Source organism: Theileria orientalis, chromosome 1, assembly GCF_000740895.1.
Source record: "Theileria orientalis strain Shintoku DNA, chromosome 1, complete genome".
Classification (NCBI taxonomy): domain Eukaryota; phylum Apicomplexa; class Aconoidasida; order Piroplasmida; family Theileriidae; genus Theileria; species Theileria orientalis.
The window spans coordinates 2,696,547-2,719,612 of NC_025260.1; the positions used below are offsets into that span (position 1 = coordinate 2,696,547).

Genomic DNA, 23,066 nt, shown 5'->3' on the forward strand with positions numbered 1-23,066 from the left:
AATAAAACAATAATATGAATTAATTTAAAATATTATTGTGATTATTATCATCTAGTAATAATGAGGCAAAATAATTCATAAATTTATAATTTTATACAAATATGAATTAATTTTTGTAGATTTTTAAATGTTTTTAAAATATTGTCTATATTAATGTTAATTATGTGTCTTTAAAACATTATACAATGTCGCCTCCCAGGGATGGAGAAGAATCGAATCTTGATAAACTTATTAAAGTAATTGACAGTAAAGAATATAACAAAAGGAGAAAATTATTGGATTCCTCTGAAATTCCTGAAGAAAACGTTTTAAATTATGATATTTTGAACGAAGATGAGGACGACTATGAGAGTGAACTGCCTCTACAATATACGGAAAATATAAAGGAAAAGGATCAGTATAATAGTTATAACGAAGACTACGAAAAGTATATAAACGAAAATAAGCCAGATGGAACGGAAATAACGTTTAACAACCCACTGTTTGCATCATATAAACTTAGGCAGAGCACACCCCTGCTAAAGTATCTGATGAAACTGGAAGATGTGCCGGACCCGATTACACACATGGAAAAGTATCACACCGCGAAGCCAATAGCTAAGAGACTCCAGAATTTGATGAAAAATAAGAAGAATAAAGACGATGTACCGACACTGAAAGCAAATTTAAAATATTTATACGAATGCCTAAACACATACGTGGATGTGTTCTACGTAAACAGTAGAGTGTCAGCGCTCAACTCAGTGAGATTCGTGTACTCACTACATATCGCAAACCATATAGCAAAAAGTGCAGAAAAAAAAAAGGAAACCGGAGAGGAGGAAAGGTGCGAGGGGTTTACAAGACCAAAAGTGTTGATAATATGTGGACTTAAGTGTATAGCAAAGGAAGTGATAGATAACATGCTGAAGCTGATACCGGGCTCAAAATCGGTAAAGTAAATGTGAAATGAAAAAATGTGTAGAATAAAAATCTGGAGAGGTTCAGGTCGGACTTCTCACTGCCGGAGGAAGACATAAAGGACCAGGTTGAAGGATTTATGAAGACGAAAAAGCCAGTAGATTTCGTGAAAACATTCAGCGGAAACCAGGAAGACGCGTTTAAAATGGGAATCAGGTACGACGGAGGACTGTTGCACCTGTACTCGCCGTTCTACTCAAGCGACGTTATAGTGGCATCGCCGCTGGGTCTGAGACCACTATTGTCAAACAAGGTAAGTTGGAGAAAAGTTAAAAAGAGTAGGAGCCAGACTACGACTTCCTATCGTCAATAGAAGTGGTGATAGCAGATAGAGTGGACATAATTAAATTCCAAAACTGGAGACTATTCACAGACCTGATGAAGGTAGGAAGGCCCTTACCATAAAGGCAATGTAGGTGATCAACAGACCACTGATGAAATGGAGAGACGGAGACATAAATAAGATAAGAATTAGCGCAATAGACGGCCAGGTCGAAGAATACAGGCAAAGCGTGTTCATATCGACATCGAAAAACGTAGTGTTCAACTCGATCTTCAAGAACCTAAAAAACAGGAGAGGAGGACTGAAGCTGCTAACACCAAGTAAATCGGACTACGTGCTCCTGGCGTCGAAATTTAAAATACAGCAAATGTTCATCAAAGTGCCATGCACAGACGTGAAGACCTCGAGAGAAGTAAGTTGAGAAGAGGGAAAGTAAAAAAAACGTAGGACTGCCTGGACTACTTCATGGAAAACATGATCCCAAACCTAGACGAAATCAAGGGAGTGCTAATAGTAATACAGGACTATACGCAATATTTCAGGTGAGAAGAAGAAAAATAGTGAAATTTAGGCTGGCAAAAAGACTAAAACACGCAAACCTGGAGTTCATGGCGTGCCACGAGTCAAACACGGCAAAACACATGAAAATGGCGAGGCAGAAGTTCAGCACAGGTGAGAAGGAAAAAATAAAGAGGAAGTAGGAGAAGTGCCGATACTGGTGACGACATACAGACTGCTGTTTTTCAAAAGGTACATACTGAAGGGATCCTCGAAGATATTCCTAATACAGCCGCCGGAATACGCACAGCTGTACAAGGATTTCGTAAAAATGGCAGAAACAAATAGAAGTAACACGATAGTGAGCTACTATACCAAGTACGATGGCATGTTGATGGAGACAATAGTGGGAACGCAAAGAGTTGCGAAACTGATGGAAGCACCAGATACAAAAATAACTCAATATCATTGAAATCTGTAATAAAATAAAATACACAAATAAGTAAATAAAAAATTGAGGAAAGTAGTATATTTTAGATCAGGAGTGGTGCTACCCAAAATAGTATAACAAAAATAGATAACTCTAGATTAAAATAAAAATAAAAGAGAATTTAAATAATATAAAGTGTATATGAATGATCAGTAGTACCGATTTGAAAAAATAAAGTTGAAAGTTGTGAAAGGAGGACAAAACATCAAGGCATCAATGATGGCATACTCAACACATTATCGCACGAGTTATTACGATTCATACTACTACTGTCACATATGTAGCGCAAAAAGGGCAAGCAGCGAAATAGAACATACAGATTCAGGAGACCTGAAGTGTATGTCATGCCACCAAACAGGATTCGTGGAAAAGGTAAGTGAATGGACCGAAATAACGCAAATAGGTGAGCGGAGGAACATTGAACCCGCCAGGCGCACCTCGCACACACCGAAGAAGACAAACACGAGAATCAGGGCAGAGGAGAGTGCCGGCAGGAGAGAATATAAACGACCCCTTCGCATCGGTGTTCGGAGTGCCCCTAAACACCTTCTTCCAAAACGTTTTCAGCGGCCCTCTCGCATTCCCAATGGTGTCGACGGACCCGAACGTGCCATCTACCCTGAGGTTCGAAGAGGATTTCAATAACTTCTTCGGACACACGCTATCGTCCTTCTTTAACGAAGGAACGAGGAGCCAGCAGCGGCAGCCAGGACAGAGAGAAAGAGGAAGAAACATAAGCTTCTCAAGACTATTCAACTCACTGATAGCAAACCCTATGGACCAGCAGGCAATGAATCAAATACTCCAGTTCGTAATGGAAAATGACCCAAACAGTTACGGATCACCCCCGGCAGCAAAAAAAGTAGTAGAAGCACTAAAAGTAGTAGAACTAACGACGGAAAAAGCAAGTAAGTTATAAAAATAGATAACGAAATGCAGAGGAGTACGAAACATGTACAATATGCACTGAGGACTTCAAGGAGGGAGACAAGATACACCTCCTGACTGACGACAAGGAGAAGTGCGGCCACGCCTTCCACGTGGACTGCATCATCCCGTGGCTGAAGCAGCACAACTCCTGCCCGGTCTGCAGATTCGAGCTCCCGACGGACGACGACAACTACAACAGGCAGAGGGATTACCTGATGTCGAGGATCGTGGAGGAGGTGCGGAGGAACGCAGGCCCGCAGGCAAATCAGCCAACGAATAACGAAACAAACACGTAAAATAATATCCTTTTACAAATAGTATGTACTAGACAGCGCAGTGTGTGACGAGCGGGGCAAAAGGGCTGTTCCGGGAATCGAACCCGGGGCCTCTCGCACCCAAAGCGAGAATCATACCACTAGACCAAACAGCCTATAAAGAAAAGTGGAATTATAAGATAATATTTGTTTCAAAATAAAAAAGAAATAAAAAATAAACTTGAAAATAAAAAATAAATATAAAATTAATAAAAAAATTGGATAATATGTAGGGATGACATTAATTGTTCAATTTGTGGTGATGTAATTTAGCAAGGCTCTTCCAAGCCCAAACGAAGAATTCAGGATGCCGTTTGATGACTCGAGAACCGGATTCCTCAGAAATGACCTAAGGAAAGATGAAAAGGGGAAAAATAAAAAAATACAAGTACACATCCGTCATTAATCAAGTTATCGACGAGCTTCTCGTAAATTACCTTGAGTTTATCATAACTGTAAGAGTTCTAAAAATAAATAATGAAAAATGGAGGGGGGAATTACATCATTAACGAATTTCCCAGGGTTCTCGAGATACCTGAATGAGGATGTATGTGAGTGTATTAAAAAAAAATTAAGTAATAAATATGAGTTAACCGAACCAGGAAACGATCGTTTTTTCATTGCAGGACTCTCCTTGGCATTTTTGAAGTAGGTATTTGCCAACGTAATAGGCGAAATGGACATAGGAGTTGTATTCGACCACAAGATTCTTGTGTAAATCAAGCGTACTCATAATGCCATTGTTAAAAAAGTGTGGATGAAAGTGTGATCAAATTAATATTAAAAGTAACACCATAAATGTAATGTAATAAAATACCCATATCTCAAATAATGATGGAAGGTGAAAGCAGTAAAAACGATATTAGCGTTGATACAAATGTATTTTAAATAACTAAAGATTTTTATTAAATGGGCTGCTCCGGGAATTGAACCCGGGACCTCTCGCACCCGAAGCGAGAATCATACCACTAGACTAAGCAGCCTCCGACTCAGGCCGCAATTATAGGTTTATGATAAGTAACAAATAAATAATTCAATTTTAATCAATATGTTAAGATATGCTGATTATTAAGATTTTTGAAAATGTTGATTAAATCAAATCTAATAAATGACAAAATATATGTGTCTACAAAGAACACCAAATATTAAGATTTAGAATAACCTTTATATGGTTAAGAATTCAAATATTAGAGTTGATCTAAATTGTAACTAAAATGATATAAACTAAAATTTGGGACTCCCGACTAGGTTGCTTGGTCTAGTGGTATGATTCTCGCTTAGGGTGCGAGAGGTCCCGGGTTCAATTCCCGGAGCAACCCTTTTGAGATATATTTCATTAATTGATAAATTGTTAAAGTATTTTTATAATTATATAACATAGTGGTTTATGAAATAGAATGAGTGTGTACTTATGCAGAAACAACAGGAGCTTGACAGAGAGAGTGTCCAAATGCTATTGGCATTCGGATCGGACCAAATACAAGTATTTTTATAAAAATTTTAAAAAAGGCGTAGAAGGCTGGAATATTGCTACAACTTCACGCAGTAACAATAGCATCAGGACAGTCAATATTGCACAAGTTTTACGTGTCACATAACCTAAAGGAATATAATATAAAAGTAAGTATAAGAGATATTATAAAAATAATGTAGCCTACATCAGCAGCTTGTTGTTTTTTAGCATGTAAATTGGAGGAGAACCACAGGAAGTTGGAGCAAGTGGCCAAAATATTTGAATTTTTGAGATACTACGAAGATGAAAGTAAATCATACAAGTACTCGTCAGAGAACGAGAACGTAAGCGTTAAGAGTAAATATAGTAAAGTAGATCCTGAAAAAGGAAATTCTGAGAATAGAGAGGGAAATACTGGTAGGATTCGCATTCAGGCTCGACAAGATCATGGTACTGCCACATAGATACATACTCCAGTACACGTACGCACTGTTCCGAAACTTGGACAAGTACACATCGCACAGCGTGGATAAGCTGGCACAGAGAGCCTGGGGGTACCTGAACGACAGGTAAGCAATAGAAGAAATAACAAACCAGTATGAGGACGTCACTGTGTTGCGAAATCAGGCCAGGAGTAATCGCAGCAGGGTGTATATACCTATCGGCCACGTCGCTGGGAATACCACTGAAAAAGGTGGGTTGGAGTTGCCAAAAATAATGAGTAGGAAACCGAGTGGTTTCAAGTATTTGAAGCAACCTGGGAAGAAATAATAAAAGTGTGTAAAGAAATGGATAGACTTTACGCAATGGGAAAGCCAAAATACATAGAAGTATAGGCCCCGGAAAGGGGAGAAAAGTAAATAAAAGTGTAATATAAAAAAATTAAAGTTACAAGTTAAATCAGAGCTGCATTAGTGAGTTTATTAAACTTCATTCGAGCAATCGACCTCAGTGAACGTGAGTGAAAACTAAAGCTGGAATAATTATGGTACAAAGAAGGCTGGGAACGGAGTAGGATCCTGCCTTCTTCTTCCCGGTGGCCTTCGCAGGGTCCCTGGCCTGAGTTTCCTTGGGAGTGAACTCGTCCATCAGAGTGCGATAAGTAACAGGGTTTATCTCCTTCCACAAGTCACCGTCCCGGGAGTAATACTTGTGCTCAGCAGATTTCCCCTTCTCCAAAAATAAATGAAGAAGTTTCCCCTGTCCAGTTTCAGGGTAGAGAATGGCGCCAGTGCATTCCGCAGCCCCGCCTTTCCAGATTTCGCGAGACCCGTCCACCACCTTCGTGATCCTGTTTTTCAGCGTAGGATTAAACTTTCGACACGCCAGCCCGTCGATGTAATATATCTTTATATTTATACGTTGTGTGCCTTCGCTGGAAGCACTGGGTGATAAATCTAAAATCAAGTTATCACATTCACAGAAAAACAAGTTTAACACAAATATAAGTAATATTTGGCCTATCCTAGCCATAATTTAATGTACAAGTAGCATTATAGGAAAATGTGTAAACCGGAAACGATGGGGAGGCCAAGTGTGTAGAATCCACAATCACTGAGGTGCGAAGATGGTGAATATGGCAAACAACATAAAAAATGTGTTAAAAACTGAATAAAAATGAGATGTGTAACTTGCCTTAAAAATTGGTGCAACGTTCAAAATATTAATGACAATAAAAGAGGTGGAGTAAGATGATAAGGAAAAACTTTAAACACATATACATTGAATTTTAAAATCTGATAAAATAAAATTGGAGATTTTAAAAAACAAAATGATTTAAAATTTAGAAAAGATTCCCTGAAAATTATCAATAAAAGACGAGATAAATAAATTGATCACAAAATAATAATTAATAGAAATACAATTAAGAAAATAGATTTATAGTTTAAATATGAGTTGTATCTGTGTTGTAATTAATATGGAAAATTTATAATTTATAGGTTTAAAAATATTAAATTATTATATTGGTACAGTGAAGTTAAGGCGTTAAGTGATAAAACGTCGAGGCCCTAAACTCCGCGGGTTGGTGTATCCCATGTGAAAAACTGCATTGTTCGAAATCAATGAGTAGAATCCATTGTGTGAGTATGGCCAGAGAATTAACTACATTTGCGACAAAAAGATGTTAAAAACATTTCAAACGATCCAGTTTGAAAACCCAAAAGGTAAATGTTATTGAACAATTATATGGTACAAGGGTTTAAAGCTGATACAACGTGTAATGAAAGTTGTTGTGCGCCGATCATCGGGGTAGTGCAACTTCAAAAATTCCCAAAATGAAAATTAAATAAATTTAACCTTCAATCAAAGTGGAAATGTTTTGAGTTATGTTATCCCATGAAGAGATGATAATAGACTGATTAATAAAGCCAAGTGTGTAGATAGAGATAGAAACGAGCCCTTCTTCCTTTTAAACAACCCCAAGAATCCACGGCTCGATCTTTTATTTAAAGCGTCTTTAAAATCTGAGTATGTAATGGGTGTCCAGGTGGAAATCGTGTTCATGAAATACAAATTCCACTCCTCATCGGGCTTAACAACTTTCATGTAAATTAGAAAAGGCTTATCGTTACTCTTATAAACGTCAACCTGAAGACATTGCTGTTTATAAGAAAGCCTTTGCCATATGAAATTGTAGTCCTGAATTACCCGTGCGATTATAAAGCTCCTTTTGGGGGTATATCTGATAAACTCCTCTCCCTCATCCTTAATCGGCTCCATCCTGAACATTTCATCGTCTAGATTCTTAGAAATGTCCAATGTTTGAGCCATTTTCTCGGCCCTGCATTCCAAAGTTAACAACGCTATTATCAGGGTTGCAACACACTGCATTATTTAAAGCTTGTTAAAAGGCTCTCATTTAGTCATACAAAACTAAAAAATATAAATAAAACATTAATAAAAAATATTACTAATGTGTACAAATACAAATGAAGTTTGTGCAGATGTTAAAAGTGTGTTAATATGATTCTTAAAGGTGGGGATAAAATATTAAAAAAAGGTAATAATAGAGAAAGCAAAATAAGAATATAAATTATAAATGTACTTATGTGTTAAACGAAAATAAAAAGGACAAAAAAACATGGATAATAAAATCCCCAAATACTAATTTAAATAATCAAGTAGTTTTAAAGTAAAAAATAAAGATACACATTATTTATTTATATATAATGGTTATGTGTATGTTTAAAGAGTAATTTGAAGAAAGGTATAATGTCCGAAGTAATTAATGATCTATGCAAGAAGCCAATATTTACATAAGACAAAAAAATAAGAATATGTACATGAATATAAGTTTATAACATTCGTTATGATAATTTTTTATAAGTACTTGTGAAAAAAAATTAAAAATTAAAGCCCGAATCCATATAATTTTGTGGTGTGACGAGGCGTTAATTACAGTATATATTTTTCGAAATGCGTCATTTTCCCATCTCAAAACACGGACTGGGTTATATCGGAGTACCATTGTTCTTATCATTATTATCGTTCGCCTTTTCAGAATATTTAGCCTTCTTTTTTATATTTCTGACAATATTGGTAACATATTTTTTCCGTGACCCTAAAAGATTAGTCCCCGATAATGATTCTCTGGTACTCAGCCCAGCCGATGGAGTCGTAACCTCAGTGGAAGTTGTAGATTCACCTTTAGCAGATGGAACAAGACTAAACAGAGTCTCAGTATTTCTCAATGTTCTAAACGTACACGTTAACCGCTCGCCGGTTACAGGAGTAGTCAAATCTGTAAAATATAAACCTGGAGAATTCCTCAACGCCTTGAAGGAGGAGTCCGTAGCCAGGAACGAAATGATACGCACCGTGTTTTTATCACAATACGGGAACTACACCCTCATCACAGAACAGTTGGCCGGTCTAATTGCAAAAAGAGCAGTTTGTGATCTCCAACCAGGAGACGAAGTCAAAGTAGGCTCGAGGATGGGAATGATTAAGTTCGGGAGCAGAGTGAACACATACTTTCCACTCGACGTAAAGCCTTTAGTAGTCAAAGGCCAGCCAGTGTCAGCAGGACAAACACTCTTCGCATACCTAGATCCAAAACTATCAGAAGGATCTCAAAACTTCAAATACGACAAGATTTAACACAACCTTAATCTCCATTAAATTTAACAATATGTGTATAAACATAAGTATACATATATACATACACCCACGTATACACACACCTATACATATGTATGAAAATAGATACATAAACGTATACAAACATATACAAATGCTTCACCATATGGTAATATGTGTACCTTATAGGAACATATACATTTACAAATGTGTTTATATAGTAAATTACAATACAAATGTGTAAACAAGGATAAAAAGGGAAACCACAAAACATGAATACAGTAAGTACAACATAAAAGACAGGAACATTGGTGTAGATAGAACATAGATGATACTAATGTTCAAGTAATCTAAAGAGTAAAAATGATGAAATGAATCACATTACAATCTGTAGATAACAGAAGCAAGTTCTTTTGCAAACTTAGTAATGGAAAATTAAACAGCGATTGATCTATTTTATAACACTTTATTCCACTTTAGTTTAAGTCCCAAAACGGCTACGTGAGATGGAAGCTTGTCAAAAAGACCTTTGGCGAGCTCTAAGGGGACATGTTCATGAACGAAGTCTACAAAAGTAGAAGGAGCGGGAACGTGGTTGTGAGTAGGTACTTCAAATGGAAGTGCGGCTCCCGGGAACACATGAACCCTCTCAAAGCCATGATCTCCCTTGACAAATCCAGCAGCCCTGAACACAGTGTTTTCCAAACGGGGATGCCAAAACTCAAGATTGAGTGCAAACCAGGTCTTGCAGTCAGAAAATCCGAGCAGTTCAACGAGAGCCTCGCCTGGGAACTCAGGGAGCGTCAAGGGAACAAGTCTAGGTGTTGTAAGGCCTGGGGTAACAAGACCTCCACTCAAATCAGCGCCCAATTTTGGCACCAGGTAAACAAATCTTAGCTGTTTGTGCTCTCCAACTGCAGGGCGATGAACAAAAGTGTGGAGAGCATGAGAAGCGACCCTTTTGTCGAGTTTGTGATCACCTGGAGCAAGCTTGAGATTTTCCAAATTAAGAGGAGCTGCCGGAACAACAAGTTCGGCAGGTGGAACCACTGGCTCAACCTTTTCGGGAGGTGGCAAGAACCCAGCGAGTGCCAGAGAAACTGGGTGAGAGGGGAGAAGATCCAGCAAATCTTCGACAAAGTAGTGTTTCATATAAAGCTTAACAAAATCAAAGAACGTGAGTCCTGGCAGAGGAGAAAGGACGTCAGGAAGGAGGGCGTGCCTTACCCACTCATCATCCTTCTTGACGAAACCAGCGGCCTTGGCTGTGAGGTCTTCCAATCCTGGATGCCACAGGTGAACATTGAGAGCATACCACGTTTTACAATCAGAAAACGCGAATAATTCGACCAGTTCCTCACCCGGGAATGCGGGAACAGTGAAAGGAAGGACTTTGGAGGTGGTTAAGGCTGGAGTGGCCAGGCCACGGGTCAAATCGGCGCCAACCTTGGGCTTCATAAAGAAAAATCTCAAAACCTCCACGTCGCCAGGCCCATGTCTGTGTCTAACTGTGCCATGAACCGTAGAAGCGACCCTGGCGTCAGCCAAGGGGTCCCCGGGACGGTGCTTAAGAACATCCTCCAAATTCAGGGGGGGAAGAGAAACCGGAGGGACCTCAGCAAATACAGCTGAAACTATATAAAAAACAAAAACAAGTTTGTTCATGACAAAGAAGACAAAATAATAACAACTAAAATACAAAGACAGTCCTGAAGGCGTCCGGAGGAGACTTATAGAGAAATGTGGGGATGGAAGAACGATAAATAACATAAGTGGTGTATATTTACCTCTTTCTAACCCTTACACAATCGCTTCTTGTTTGGAATACGACCCATTTCCCTATGTAATTGACCTTTATTCCCTGTTAGACAAAAAAGTAACCTGGATAGTGGTCAAATTTGATTAAATTCATTGTTCAATTGAAACCCTCAATAACTTAATTTTTGATGTGTTTAATCCCTCATTCCTAGCCTTCCCTGTTTTTGAAACTTCCATCTTTTTTCCTTTTTTAATTTTGTGCCTCCATTATCACATTTATTTAATCAAGCCATTATCGAAGTTCTCACCGACATTTTGAAACTTTATTAGCAATATCATTGATTGATTGATAAAAATATATGACTTTTTCATAATATATGTTAATGTTTACGTCCCACTACCAAGTTTGGATTCTATGACCTATTTTTATATCATTTATTATTTATAATTGTAGTTAACTGTTTTTTACTTCATATTAGTGTGTAGTATTAACTTTTCTTTTTATTAAAAAATTATATTTTAACAGGTGTATCGATAAATCTGATTTACTAACATTCGATACATAACATATTTGCTTTATATAGTATTTGCGTAGATTTGTAAGATTAACAAGCTAAAATGATAAGCATTGAACCTGGTGTATGGATGTGTAAATACACATCTAAAAATGGTGCTTTGTATGAACTGAAAATAGATACTAATTTAAAGATTCTTAATAGACAATATAAATTAATAGATCACAAATTAAATATAATTAGAAAAATTTTGTATACAAAAAAACAAATGAAAAAATCTGCATATGCCATTGTAGCTTTTCTGCTTTTATTAGCAGATAAATATGCAAAATGCCACATTGATGTAACAATAGACTTAAAAGTAAAATGTAGTAACAAACTCTGGGACTACGAACACCTAGGATACGCGTACGGCAATTATGATAGTTTCCTTTACCATCTGAAAGAGGGATATAAATGTTACAGAGTAACTTACGGAAATACTGTAATTTGGAAGTCAGCTGGAAATGAAAGGGCAGATAGGGTAGTTCTCAGTGGTAGAGGATCACAAAGAAAAATGGTTGAAATAGATTTGGACGATGATACCGTAATTTATTATTTCAAACCAGGCCGATTTAGAACGTGGAAAAGATACATTAGTGATAATATATGATCATAAAAACAAAGTGTGTAAGATAAACAAAAATTTTATCAGTAAACAAAGGTAAAAAATGTTAATTAAAACATTGTAAAACAAAACCAAGTTTCATAGTATATATAAAAACCATTTTAATTTAATTTAATGAAAGCAAAGCGTAAAATCAATTTTATAATGTGATAAGGTAGACAAAGGGTACATAATAGTTAATATGATAATTTTTAGTAAATGAAGAAGAGCCCAAATAATATAATCATTCATTTAGTATTGTGTAACGGTAAATGGTGCGCTGGAAGGAGAAAAAATAAAAAATAATAAAGAAGTTAATGAACATGTGCCAAGAAAAGGAAGGTGATAAAGTGGTAATATCCATAAAAGGGGGAATTTTTACGAGATAAAAAAATTTAGAATAAACCCAAAGGGTAATAAGTAAGTTAAAATGAAGAATAAACTAATATAAACGACGTATCCGGGTCCCCATAGGTAAAAAATATTCAAACATGGAGTAACATTTAACTAAGGAGGTCTTGGCAGATATGAAGAGGCCCTTGATTGTATTATTATTACTTTGTTATGGATATAAGATAGTGAAGTCTGAAGAGAATTCCTCAGTTGACTGTACTTTGTTTAAAGTTAGAACAGAAGATACCTCTGAAGATTGTGGATATAAAGACAATGACACCTCTAAATATAGTTATGAACTGAAAGGTTTATTCAAAAATCAACCACTTTATACTTTTAATACTGGAGTGAAGCTTGTGGCACTTCTGTATAACGACGAATTTGTATGGAAACATACAAGTGCCCATGATTCATCTAAATTTCCCACCGAACTGGAAATAGATCCATATAACAAGACTCTGTGGGTTAAATATGGAGGAATGGACTTTGTAACTTTTAAGTTCGAGAATAACAAATGGAAACATTCCCAAGATCTTTCGTACGGTGATTGTAAAAGGGTCACAATACCAGATTACAGTGATCCTTCAGCAGCCAGTACACCAGCATCACCACCTGCTGAAGTAAAGGCTGAAGAAAAAGTAGAAGAAGTTGAAGCAGAGAAGGCCGAAGATGCAAAAGAAGAGGTGGCAGAAGTAGAAGTTAAGACTGAAGAGGCAGCAGAAACTGAAGCGAAGCCAGCTCACGAGGCAGATGAATCAGCCAAAGAGAAGACGGATGAGGCAGTAGAAGCTGAAAAAACAGAAGAAGTAGGAGAAAAGGCTGAATTAGATGCTGGAGAAGCAGAAGCCGGAAAAGATGCTACTGAAGCTGGGGGAGCTCGATCATTGGAGGGCACATCAGGAGAGTCGACGAAGGAAGAGAAAGGAGAACATCAGCTTGAATTTTTGGAAAGATCAAAAGTTACTGTTCACACATTAGATAACGATGGCAATAGCCACGAAATCGACACGACTCAATATACAGTGACTGAAGAAACTGGTTTCCTTCAGGTAGACTTTTCGGATACAGCCAAGTTACACAAAGTAGACTACGATGGTGTGACAGTTTGGACGGATTCAACATACCCGTGCAATGGATTCCCGAAGAGGCTATACTTAAATTTAAAAGATAACTTGTTATGGGTACAATCAGACGTTAAAATGCACACATTCCAGAGATTCAAGAATGGATGGGAAGTAGTTGAATCCGAGAGTGAATGCCAGGTATTAAAGGAATCAGCTAAAGAAGCTGCCACTGAAGTGGTAGCAGATGCATCCCCTGAAGCCAGTGCAGAAGCACCATCAGTACCAGCTGAAGGTGGAGAGTCAGCCGGAGACGTTTTACTCAGTAACCTGTACCCTTCAGACCATACTGGAGCACACTACAGTGGCCTTAGAGGCTCAGAACTCGATGAAGAAGTAGAAGTTAAAGAACATGAATCTAAGGAAGGTGAAACTAAAGAAGGTGAATCTGGCTCATCAACCGAAGAAGCAGCTGCAGTTAAGGCTGAAGAAGCAGATGCATCAGGTTCACATCTAGCAAGTGAAGCTAGCACCGATGCTGATGCTAATGAAGCTAAAGAAGGTCAAGCAGCTAAAGAAGGTGAGGAAGGTTCGACAGCCTCCGCTGATGCAGGTTTGGCATCTGAGGATAGTAAGTCATCCTCAGATGATGTATTACTAGGTAACCTATACCCCTCTGAACATACTGGAGCACATTACAGTGGCCTTAGAGGCTCAGAACTCGATGAAGAAGTAGAAGCTAAAGAACATGAAACTAAGGAAGGTGAACCGGCATCAGAACAAAAGACTGATAAACTCAATCCGCTAGGTGGACGTTACAAGATGCTGGGAACTAAGGCAGATGGAGCAGAGGGAGAGTTGGGAGATGACGACTTTGAAGTTGAGGGAGACGATGACCACCTGAAAGTAACGCTCAAGGCAGAGGTTAAAATGAAGGAGCTTCAGTTTAAACGAACAGACCTGGACAATTTTGAAAAACAATGGGAACGCGACCAGGAAAAACACGGAGATGCATATCCGAAAGTGTTGGATTTTGGAGTAACGAAATCGCTAGTTACTGTGGAGTTTGGACCCAGGTGGTTCTACAAGTATAATAACGGAGGCATGAGCCCAGAACTTGAAGTATTTAAAGCGCCACTGGACGCATCAAAGAAGCCAGCGTTGAAGCTGTTTAGACTGGTTGAAGATAATAATGCTGAAAAGGAGATGGAAGAAGCCGATTATCACCTGGTGTGGTACTTTGACTCAGCCAATGGACAATTCCACAGATTTGAGTTCGACGAGGGAACTAAGATGGTTAAACTAGAGTACAACAATGAGGAGTTGTGGAAGCACGACTCAGCAGCAAGTGCAGGCAAATACCCGAAGTACGTGGCAGTCAACGCAGTCCGCAAAGATCTGAGGGTGTTCGTGGAAGATGGAGTGAAGTTTGATTTCGAGTTTGACAGCGTAAATAACAAGTACAAAACGGAAGCAGATAAAGAAGGTGATTTACTATTCAGTAACCTATACCCGTCTGACCATGCCGGATCAGTCTACTGTGGTCTTAGAGTTACTGAATGGGATGAAGAAGTAAAAGCCAAGGAACCTGTAGCTGGCTCATCAACAGAAGAGGCATCTGAAGCTAGCACTGATGCTGATACAGAAAAGGCAGAACCAGCTAAAGAAGATGCAGACAAAGCGGCAGCTAAGAAGTTGGAGCACAACGGAAAGCACCTGAAGGTGTTCACACTAGCAGACGATGAAGTCTCATTGGAAGAAGACAAGGAGGGCAAGTTTGACGTGGTGGTGGAGGACAACAAGCTAGTAGTAGGAAAGTTTAACGCAGGAGCCAAGTGCGTTAAGCTGGAATACGACGGCAAGGAAGTGTGGAAGCACGAAGAAGCAAAGCACGGAACGAAGCACCCATCAGAAGTCAGATTCAACACAGATAACCTGGAAGTGGTGGTGGCGTTCGAGGAAGACAAGTCAAAGTTCACATTTAAGCACGACTCGAAGTCGAACGCACACGTGTTGGCACACTCATTTTTGCCACTAGATGTATCTGAGAGACCTGATAAAGTCAAGTTCTACAAAGACGCAGCTGCTGCCCAGGAAATAGGAAATGCTGATTTAAGCTTATCGAAGGAAAGTGACGGGCAAAAGGAGTTCATGGTACACAGATTCAATAACGGAGCTAAGTGCCACTTGGTTAAGTACGAAGGTAAAGATGTGTGGGAGTACGATGAAGAATATGCCGATAACTTTCCAGCATCAGTGCACTACAATACTGATGATCACGAGCTCAGAGTGTTTGTTAGGCACAACTGGTACTACTTCTATAAATTCGACACCACTAAAAATGAACATGACGTGTACAGGGAGAAGGAACCGGCAGATTATGCATCAAAGGAATAACCATAAGCACGAGGTGCAGGTGACGAAGGTTCAGTTACAGCAACTCAAGACACTGTAAGCACAGATGGTGATTATGATGATGCATCATCACCATCAATAGCCTAAGTCAGTACAGCCTCAGCATATAAAAATAATTAAATCGCAGCTTTGTAGTTAAATTAAAGATTTTTAAACAAGGTAAAAAGTAAAATTTAAGTTTTAAAGTTTGAGCCTCTACAACACGAAAACAGAAAAGGGAACTTTGTAATCCGAGCAGATAAGACAGATGAAAAGCCCTGAGTAATGTACTAAACACCAGCATATCAGATTAACCCACACCAAAACAAACAAAAACATTAATCACGGAGAAAGACAAAATTGGAGTAAGACACACAGCAAGGATTAAGGCTCAACAAGGGACGCCGAGCCCAAATTGTATTATGCCATAAATCGGTAACCAATAAAATAATCAAAAGTAAATACATGGTATCTACGAGTACGCACTTAGTAAGGTAGAATATAAAATAAAAAAAATAGTAAAACGTAGGTAGATATATACAAATACAAATAGTTATTATATATGATGGTATGAGCAGCTAGATGCAATTGAGCAGCAATAGGTATGAGGTCAGTTAGAGATGTTTGTAGGTTAACAGAGAAAATAAGGAAAAAATAATATTAGGTAGGTATATAGCAAAATGTAAGAAGTAAGTGAAACAATATGTGAGAAGCAAGTAAATGAAAAATGAAAAGGATGGATAAGTAAATAAGAGACATGAAGGATAATAAGGTGAAAATAAGATAATTGGTATGAATTTTATGAAGAAAAAAGAATAATTAGGATAATAGAGACTGTAAAGTATGAGGAAATGGGAAAAATGGAAAATTATACACATCGGATGGAGAGTAGTGGAAGGTTAAGAAAAGCGTGTGCAATGAATATTTTTAAAGAGGCGACAAAAAGGAAAATAGAAATATAATAAAATGAAGATTAGAAAAAATAAAAAAACATATTATGTGTAGGAAATAAAGCGACATCAGCAATGGATATGGGGAAATGTAAAAAAGAGATAATTCAATATTGAGAGAGTTAAGGGACAATAATAAAAGGATTTATCGCATAAGAAAAGGAAGGGGGATAAATGAGGAATTAATGCTGAATTTTTGGGAAGAAAAGGAGCCAATATTAAAATAAAGTAAACTCGAAGACTGTATGTAGCCTAAACACACAAGAAGGCAAAATGTTGTAAATAATAAAAAAGTGAAGTTTAAATGTAAAGTGTAAATAATCAGCAAATAGTTGAATCGATGTTATATGAGCCTGAAAGCCAGGAAATTGTAAATAAATTGAGATTTACGTCGAGTCGACGAGGATCTCTGTAGGCTGTCAGGCAGCATTTGATGTATATAACACAAACGAGTGTATTTTTAGCGGAATTAAGTGAAAAAGTCATAGTTTGCAAGAATTCCAAATTGTCTGTAGAATGTTAACTGTAAAAGACCAGAGCTATCTGTAAAAGAAAGAAGGAAGGAACAACAGTAGGATCCCAAGTCGAAAATAGCAGTTTGTATAAATTTATTACTGTTTTGAAAGTGTATTTTCCCCACCCAGGAAGGATAAGCATGGCAAAAGTAAAGTAAACATGAATCCACGATGCTGAAACCGAGGACCATTATCGCAAAGTATCTATTAGTATATTATCTCATTCGTTATGAAGGGAGGAATCACGTGGCAGGAAATGAGGGCACAGAAGGTACGGAGGGCCAGGACCAAGGAGGAGCGAATGGTGTACCGATATCGGGGCAGGGATCATCTACGGCCAGACAAGTTGCAGCAACACTGTCAGGTACACAGCAACAACTAGTTTCTGCGCCAGATGGAACGGGCATAGGCAGTGGAGAGGACATATCAGGTCCTGCCATCGAAGAACATAAGATAGGAGAAGGCAGCTCTTCTCCATCAAGTTCGACTGAAAAGACGGTGACTCTGGTCGATCCTGCAAATTTAATTGAAGTAGACGTGGAAAATAAGATAACTACGGATAAAATTGATTATTATCAAAAAGAGAATGATAACACAGATGTGTTCGCAGCCAAAGATCCACACTTCTTCTTTAAAATTAAAAAGGGAAATGAGGTATTGTGGGAATCGAAGAGTGAGGTGTACCCGAAGAAGGTGTACGCAAAGCCCACTTCTACAGGGAAGACAAAACTGAGGTTGTTCTACCCTAAGGGAACCCATATAAGCTTGGACGCCCAAAATTCATTTAACCTGAACGTTAATTACAAGCAAACAAATAACTTCTATGAACATGCCCATAATGATGAAGAGAGCCTTGATTCATTTAAATGTAAACAAGGCTATAAGATCAGATTGCTACAAAAGGGGCCTCACGTGCTGTGGGAAAAGGAAGCGGCAGGAGAGTACGCAGTAGAAGTTGACGTATTCACAATGCAAGATAACAAGCTGGCAATAGTGATTTACCTGGAGGGAGGACGCAGGCTGATTTGCTATAAGCAAGACCCAGAGGCAGAAGGTGCAATCTTTAAGTGCGAAGAAGAGGACGACATAAAGCTAGTATCATCAAGTACTACAAAACCGCCACCTCTTCAGTTGTTCACACAGGGAAGCAGTAGTGCAAATGACTCAAACAAGTTCGACCACGAAAAAAAAGATAAAATGGATCATTACACATTTAAAGACGATGCCAAGTGTACAGAAATCAAGGTGGGTCAGGATAGCCTGTGGAGATACAGTTCAGATGACAAGTATCCGAAGAAAGTTAGCCACTACTTTAATCTGCTAGTTGTAACCTTCAATAACGAAGAAAAGTTTATATACATTAAAAGGGATGACCATTGGGAGCATTCAATTGGAGGAATAGAAGGAACTGTAGGTGCTGACCAAAGTGACGACGCTTTAATAGCTGAGGCGGCACCTGCTGAATCACAGGATCCAAACAAAATTGAATCCATAGACTTGGACGACTTCGAGATAGTAGACAGCCGCGATCAAAGCAAATCTAGTCCACCATTGACTCAGACACAGCCCTCTAAACCTGAAGACGACGGTGAAACTGGAGAAGATATCGACTTGACTGGTGGTGGTGGATCCGGTGCCCCAACAACAGTTCCTGAAACAACGCCAGCTACTAAAACAACACCAGAAACTAGTACATCAACAGGTGCACCTGAAGATGGAACCGACGGCACAACTGGAACATCTGCTGAAGGCACAGACGGAACATCAGGTTCTGATGGATCAGGTACAGATGCATCAGGAACGGATGGCACAACTGGTGCTGATGGATCAGGTACTACTCCTGATGGAGATGCATCAGGTGCAGATGGTACAGATGGAACCACAGGTACAGCAACAGCTCCAGAAAGTGGTGCTTCTACAACTCCTGATCCTTCTGGTACAGCAACAAGCGAGTCTCCTGATGCCACGTCAGGCGGTCAAGATCAATCTGGAACCGACGGAACATCAACTGATGCTGATGGATCTTCTGCACCTGAATCGGGCTCAGATGGAACAACTGGTGGCGGTAAAGATGGAACAACTGGTGATCCATCAGGCACAGCCGGAACATCTGCTGATCAAGATGGATCAGGTACATCCTCTGGCCAAGACCAAGAAGGATCTTCATCTGCTGAGGGTGGCACTGACGGAGCATCAACTGGTGGTGACGGTTCTGGCACTACTGGAACATCGGGTGGCGATCAAGACGGAACTGCTGGTACAGCAACCACACCTGATTCTACAGATTCATCAGGCGAAGGCACCACAGAAACAACAACTGTTGATCAAGACTCAACCGGAGGCGATGCTACATCAACAGGTGGTGGAGCTACGCCAGTTCCAGGAGCTTCCGCAACTCCAGTTCCTAAAGCGGCTTCGACAACCCCAGTTGCTAAATCGGCATCAGCAGCTCCAGTTGCTCGAGCAGCAGCAGCAACTCCTGCCACACCTGCCTCTCAATCGACACCTGTAGCTTCATCTGCTCAATCAGCGCCAGTAGCTAAAGCAGCCAGTGTCTCTTCATCTGCTCAATCAGGGCCAGTAGCTAAAGCAGCATCAGCAGCACCTGCAGTTCCAGTTGCTTCAAGTTCTACGGCTTCACCCGCATCTAGAGCGACACCAGTCGCTAAAGCAGCGCCATCAGTTCCAGGCACTACTGCCACCCCAGTCGCCTCAACTGCACAACCTAGATCACGATCGGCTCCATCTCCAGCAGGATCAGCACGGCAGACAGGAGGTATATCAATTAGTCTCGACGACGACGAGGAAGACTTGATAGGATCGCCACAAAACCCAGAAAGATGGATAAGAGCGTCAGCGATGCTAAAACTCAGTTACTACCCATTGTATAAATTTGTACCAAGTCTGGAGATTTCAACCCTGGACCCAAATGACCCACAAAAAAATGTAGTTAACGACACTAATTGCTACGAAACTTCGCACGAAAAGGGTAACATCATATATAAATTTAAGTCGGATACTAAGTGTGTCCTTATCAAGGCTGACGGTAAGGACTTGTGGAAACGTGAACAGGGAGAGGATAAGGCAGAAATATATCCTCAATACATAGTCACGGTTACTAAGTTTGTATTTGTAGTATTCGAAGGATACTTTAAGTTGTATAAAGTAAATGCAGACAACTGTAGTGATTTATTTGAATCAATGCCAACATTGAAGCTATTGAACATTAAAAAAACTGATGAAAAGTTTTATAATTACACGAAAGATGACAAAGCGAAAATATATATATACACAGCAAAGAATGAAGTTTTATTCAACTCAGTAAAAAAGCTAAAGGGATCATGCGGTGGAACAACCACTGACATATGGGACACCAAGTACCCAGAAGAATATGCAACCAAAGTAATCAGGAAAGAATCAGGGAAGAAAGATAAGTACCTGTGTGTCTACCATTACAACGGAAACTATTCGCTGTTATTTAAGAGAAAAGGAGCCAAACTGTGGGAAGATAGAACGTCGGAAAAGTTCTATCCATCAGAGTTCAGATTCCACACTTTGAACGAAAAGGGAACGCAATGTGAAGAGTTGGAAACAAGTAAGAGAGAAATAGAGGTGGACGGATTCATAAAGAGATATAAGTTCGTAGACGGAGCCAAGTGTCACGAAATAAGGTGCAGAAACGTTAAGCTGTGGAGACACGATAAGATTAAGTTCGGAGACGACTACCCGAAGCAGATGGCACTGAACATGCTGACCAATGAAGTAACAGTGAAGCTTAACGAGATAAGTTTCGTGTATAAATACAAAGAAAACGATACGGTATGGGAATTGGAAGCTCCGACGTTTGGCGACTACTACATGAAGAGGCTAGTGGTAGTAACGGTTGACGAAAACGGAACTAACTCGAGCGAAAACAACACGAACAGATACGAATTAAACAAGTACGGCACAGGATTGGTGTATAAGATTAAGGGAGACTCAAAATTCGTTGAAGTTAAGAACGGAGCCAGATCACTGTGGAAACACGTTGACGGCTCCGAGCACCCAAGGATTCTGTACCACGACATAAAAAACAACAAACTGTTCGTAAGATTTAAAGACACACTGGGAATATGTAACGCAGGAGACTCGAAAAGCGTAAAGGCGGGAGAGGAGGCGCCAGAAGTGGATAAGCTGGTACTGGTGACACTGGACGAAAGCGGCAACCGCAAGGAAAACGAAATCAAAGACCTGGCGAAGAAGAGAGCGGATGGTAGCGGTACAGACCCAAATGAAGGTTCAGGATCAACTGATGCAACAGACGGTAGTGGTACCGATCATAAGGAATCAGGAGAATCAGGTCAGACCCCTGAAAATGGTAGTACCAATGGAAATCAAACCCCGCCTTTCACAAAGGAGACTATGGACAAAGAATCGAAGATGATACACAGGTACAGGTTCGGAGATAGGGTGAGGTGCGTAGAAGTGAAGGTGGGAGGAGAGTCGCTGTGGAGTTATGAAATCAACAAGCACGGAAGAGAGTACCCGAAGGAGGTGGTGCTAAATCTGGAAATGTCGACGCTGACGGTCAATTTCGACTCACAGCTGAACTACATATACGTGCACGACGGAGAAAGTTGGAAGTTGGACTCGGAAAATAACCTGTTAGACTACTACATGGGCAAGTTCACAATTGTGACAGCAGACGACGGAGAAGGAACGAACTCGAGAGAGAACGACGAGCTGGAGTACACGATTGAACATCAAAATAGCGTGTTCTCGTTTTTCATGCTCGAACAAGCGAAGTGTATCAAGGTGAAGTACGAAGAACAAGTAGTGTGGTCGCATAAGAAAGAAGAGCCGGAAAGATATGCAACGTCAGTGTCATGTAACCCGCAGTCAGGGTCACTGGCAATAGACACGGAAGGAGCAACATTTAGATATTACAAGGAAAATGGAGTGTGGATACAAGGGTTTGACCCGTCGCTGCCACTGCCGCCAGAAAAGCACCCGCAAGGATTCACAATAGTAACGTTGGAGCAAGGAACGGAGAACACAGTGGAAAACGACCTCACTCAGTACGGAGTGTACGATAGAGGAATCGACTGTTACCTGTTCCACTTCCCGGAAGGGTCAAGATGTGTGGAATTTAAATTTGATGGAAGGAATATATGGAGTCACCACTTAAAGTACAAGCAAAATTACCCAGAGTCGATAACAGTGGATCTTAAGTCAGGAATAGTGGAAATTGAGATAGGAGACAAGTCACTGACGTACCAGTTGTACCAACAAGACGAATAGAGCCTGATAGAGAGAAGTGGAGCATAGAGCATGAATTCTGAGCATAGTTAAGCAAGCATATATAGAGGTCATAAACACGAAGATGACTCGGATGACTGCAATCATTTGTCAACAGCAGTAAGCCTAAAAATTGGGATTATAGAAGCGTGCCGTACGATTTAAAACTAGTACCGACAGTGTTAAATCCGAGGCAAAAGGAAATAGGCTGTCCTATTTCGAACACACGAAAAAGCAAAATATAAAAGCGAACTAGATTTTAATTAGAAATCACACGTACCACACGGGAAAAACAACAATTTAAATGCAGTGTACACTAATATTTTACAAATGTATAAGTACATTATAGAAATTGAGAATGTGTGAGGTGTAAAGGGATATGAAAGAAAAGAAAATGAGTGGACAATATAGAAGTCAATCATGAAAAAATAAGTAAAAAATGACCGTACACACAATGGGTAAAATGTGGTGTTAATAACCCCCATGTTTTACAAGATCACTGGAGTAATTGAAAATAGAAATTATATGGAAGATAGTTAAAATCAGTAA

At 39.4% G+C, this 23,066-nt stretch overlaps 12 protein-coding genes and 3 non-coding genes across 15 annotated transcripts; 9 read left to right on the plus strand and 6 right to left on the minus strand.

Annotated features, from left to right (window-relative positions):
* Nucleotides 1–185: 185 nt before the first annotated feature.
* TOT_010001153 (uncharacterized protein) lies at nt 186–2,213 on the plus strand (the record flags this gene model as incomplete). Its single annotated transcript, XM_009691705.1, has 7 exons — nt 186–932; nt 965–1,213; nt 1,243–1,344; nt 1,377–1,655; nt 1,691–1,785; nt 1,815–1,915; nt 1,945–2,213. 7 exons carry the CDS (start codon nt 186–188, stop codon nt 2,211–2,213), a joined length of 1,842 nt encoding a protein of 613 aa, XP_009690000.1.
* A 237-nt stretch (nt 2,214–2,450) lies between these two features.
* Nucleotides 2,451–3,881, plus strand: TOT_010001154 (uncharacterized protein; the record flags this gene model as incomplete). The annotated part of the gene is made up of 5 exons (XM_009691706.1): nt 2,451–2,603; nt 2,635–3,139; nt 3,171–3,453; nt 3,510–3,602; nt 3,749–3,881. 5 exons carry the CDS (start codon nt 2,451–2,453, stop codon nt 3,879–3,881), a joined length of 1,167 nt encoding a protein of 388 aa, XP_009690001.1.
* TOT_01t000008 lies at nt 3,520–3,591 on the minus strand. The gene has a single exon. It is a non-coding gene; the product is annotated as a tRNA-Pro (tRNA).
* Nucleotides 3,717–4,208, minus strand: TOT_010001369 (conserved hypothetical protein; the record flags this gene model as incomplete). The annotated part of the gene is made up of 4 exons (XM_009691707.1): nt 3,717–3,824; nt 3,862–3,939; nt 3,977–4,010; nt 4,075–4,208. The coding sequence occupies 4 exons, from the start codon at nt 4,206–4,208 to the stop codon at nt 3,717–3,719; spliced, it is 354 nt and encodes a 117-aa protein (XP_009690002.1).
* A 178-nt stretch (nt 4,209–4,386) lies between these two features.
* Nucleotides 4,387–4,458, minus strand: TOT_01t000007. The gene has a single exon. It is a non-coding gene; the product is annotated as a tRNA-Pro (tRNA).
* A 264-nt stretch (nt 4,459–4,722) lies between these two features.
* Nucleotides 4,723–4,794, plus strand: TOT_01t000006. The gene has a single exon. It is a non-coding gene; the product is annotated as a tRNA-Pro (tRNA).
* Nucleotides 4,795–4,886: 92 nt separating this feature from the next.
* Nucleotides 4,887–5,764, plus strand: TOT_010001156 (cyclin; the record flags this gene model as incomplete). The annotated part of the gene is made up of 6 exons (XM_009691708.1): nt 4,887–4,958; nt 4,991–5,095; nt 5,129–5,272; nt 5,304–5,497; nt 5,526–5,622; nt 5,654–5,764. 6 exons carry the CDS (start codon nt 4,887–4,889, stop codon nt 5,762–5,764), a joined length of 723 nt encoding a protein of 240 aa, XP_009690003.1.
* Nucleotides 5,765–5,876: 112 nt separating this feature from the next.
* TOT_010001370 (conserved hypothetical protein) lies at nt 5,877–6,401 on the minus strand (the record flags this gene model as incomplete). Its single annotated transcript, XM_009691709.1, has 1 exon — nt 5,877–6,401. One exon carries the CDS (start codon nt 6,399–6,401, stop codon nt 5,877–5,879), a length of 525 nt encoding a protein of 174 aa, XP_009690004.1.
* An 852-nt stretch (nt 6,402–7,253) lies between these two features.
* Nucleotides 7,254–7,760, minus strand: TOT_010001158 (conserved hypothetical protein; the record flags this gene model as incomplete). Its single annotated transcript, XM_009691710.1, has 1 exon — nt 7,254–7,760. The coding sequence occupies one exon, from the start codon at nt 7,758–7,760 to the stop codon at nt 7,254–7,256; it is 507 nt and encodes a 168-aa protein (XP_009690005.1).
* Nucleotides 7,761–8,345: 585 nt separating this feature from the next.
* TOT_010001371 (phosphatidylserine decarboxylase) lies at nt 8,346–9,029 on the plus strand (the record flags this gene model as incomplete). Its single annotated transcript, XM_009691711.1, has 1 exon — nt 8,346–9,029. One exon carries the CDS (start codon nt 8,346–8,348, stop codon nt 9,027–9,029), a length of 684 nt encoding a protein of 227 aa, XP_009690006.1.
* A 2,355-nt stretch (nt 9,030–11,384) lies between these two features.
* On the plus strand, nt 11,385–11,933 carry TOT_010001160 (uncharacterized protein; the record flags this gene model as incomplete). Its single annotated transcript, XM_009691712.1, has 1 exon — nt 11,385–11,933. One exon carries the CDS (start codon nt 11,385–11,387, stop codon nt 11,931–11,933), a length of 549 nt encoding a protein of 182 aa, XP_009690007.1.
* A 521-nt stretch (nt 11,934–12,454) lies between these two features.
* TOT_010001161 (conserved hypothetical protein) lies at nt 12,455–15,778 on the plus strand (the record flags this gene model as incomplete). The annotated part of the gene is made up of 2 exons (XM_009691713.1): nt 12,455–12,914; nt 13,149–15,778. 2 exons carry the CDS (start codon nt 12,455–12,457, stop codon nt 15,776–15,778), a joined length of 3,090 nt encoding a protein of 1,029 aa, XP_009690008.1.
* Nucleotides 15,779–16,626: 848 nt separating this feature from the next.
* On the plus strand, nt 16,627–16,737 carry TOT_010001162 (hypothetical protein; the record flags this gene model as incomplete). The annotated part of the gene is made up of 1 exon (XM_009691714.1): nt 16,627–16,737. One exon carries the CDS (start codon nt 16,627–16,629, stop codon nt 16,735–16,737), a length of 111 nt encoding a protein of 36 aa, XP_009690009.1.
* Nucleotides 16,738–17,111: 374 nt separating this feature from the next.
* Nucleotides 17,112–17,382, minus strand: TOT_010001163 (hypothetical protein; the record flags this gene model as incomplete). Its single annotated transcript, XM_009691715.1, has 2 exons — nt 17,112–17,141; nt 17,260–17,382. The coding sequence occupies 2 exons, from the start codon at nt 17,380–17,382 to the stop codon at nt 17,112–17,114; spliced, it is 153 nt and encodes a 50-aa protein (XP_009690010.1).
* A 29-nt stretch (nt 17,383–17,411) lies between these two features.
* On the plus strand, nt 17,412–22,520 carry TOT_010001164 (uncharacterized protein; the record flags this gene model as incomplete). Its single annotated transcript, XM_009691716.1, has 1 exon — nt 17,412–22,520. One exon carries the CDS (start codon nt 17,412–17,414, stop codon nt 22,518–22,520), a length of 5,109 nt encoding a protein of 1,702 aa, XP_009690011.1.
* Nucleotides 22,521–23,066: the final 546 nt, after the last annotated feature.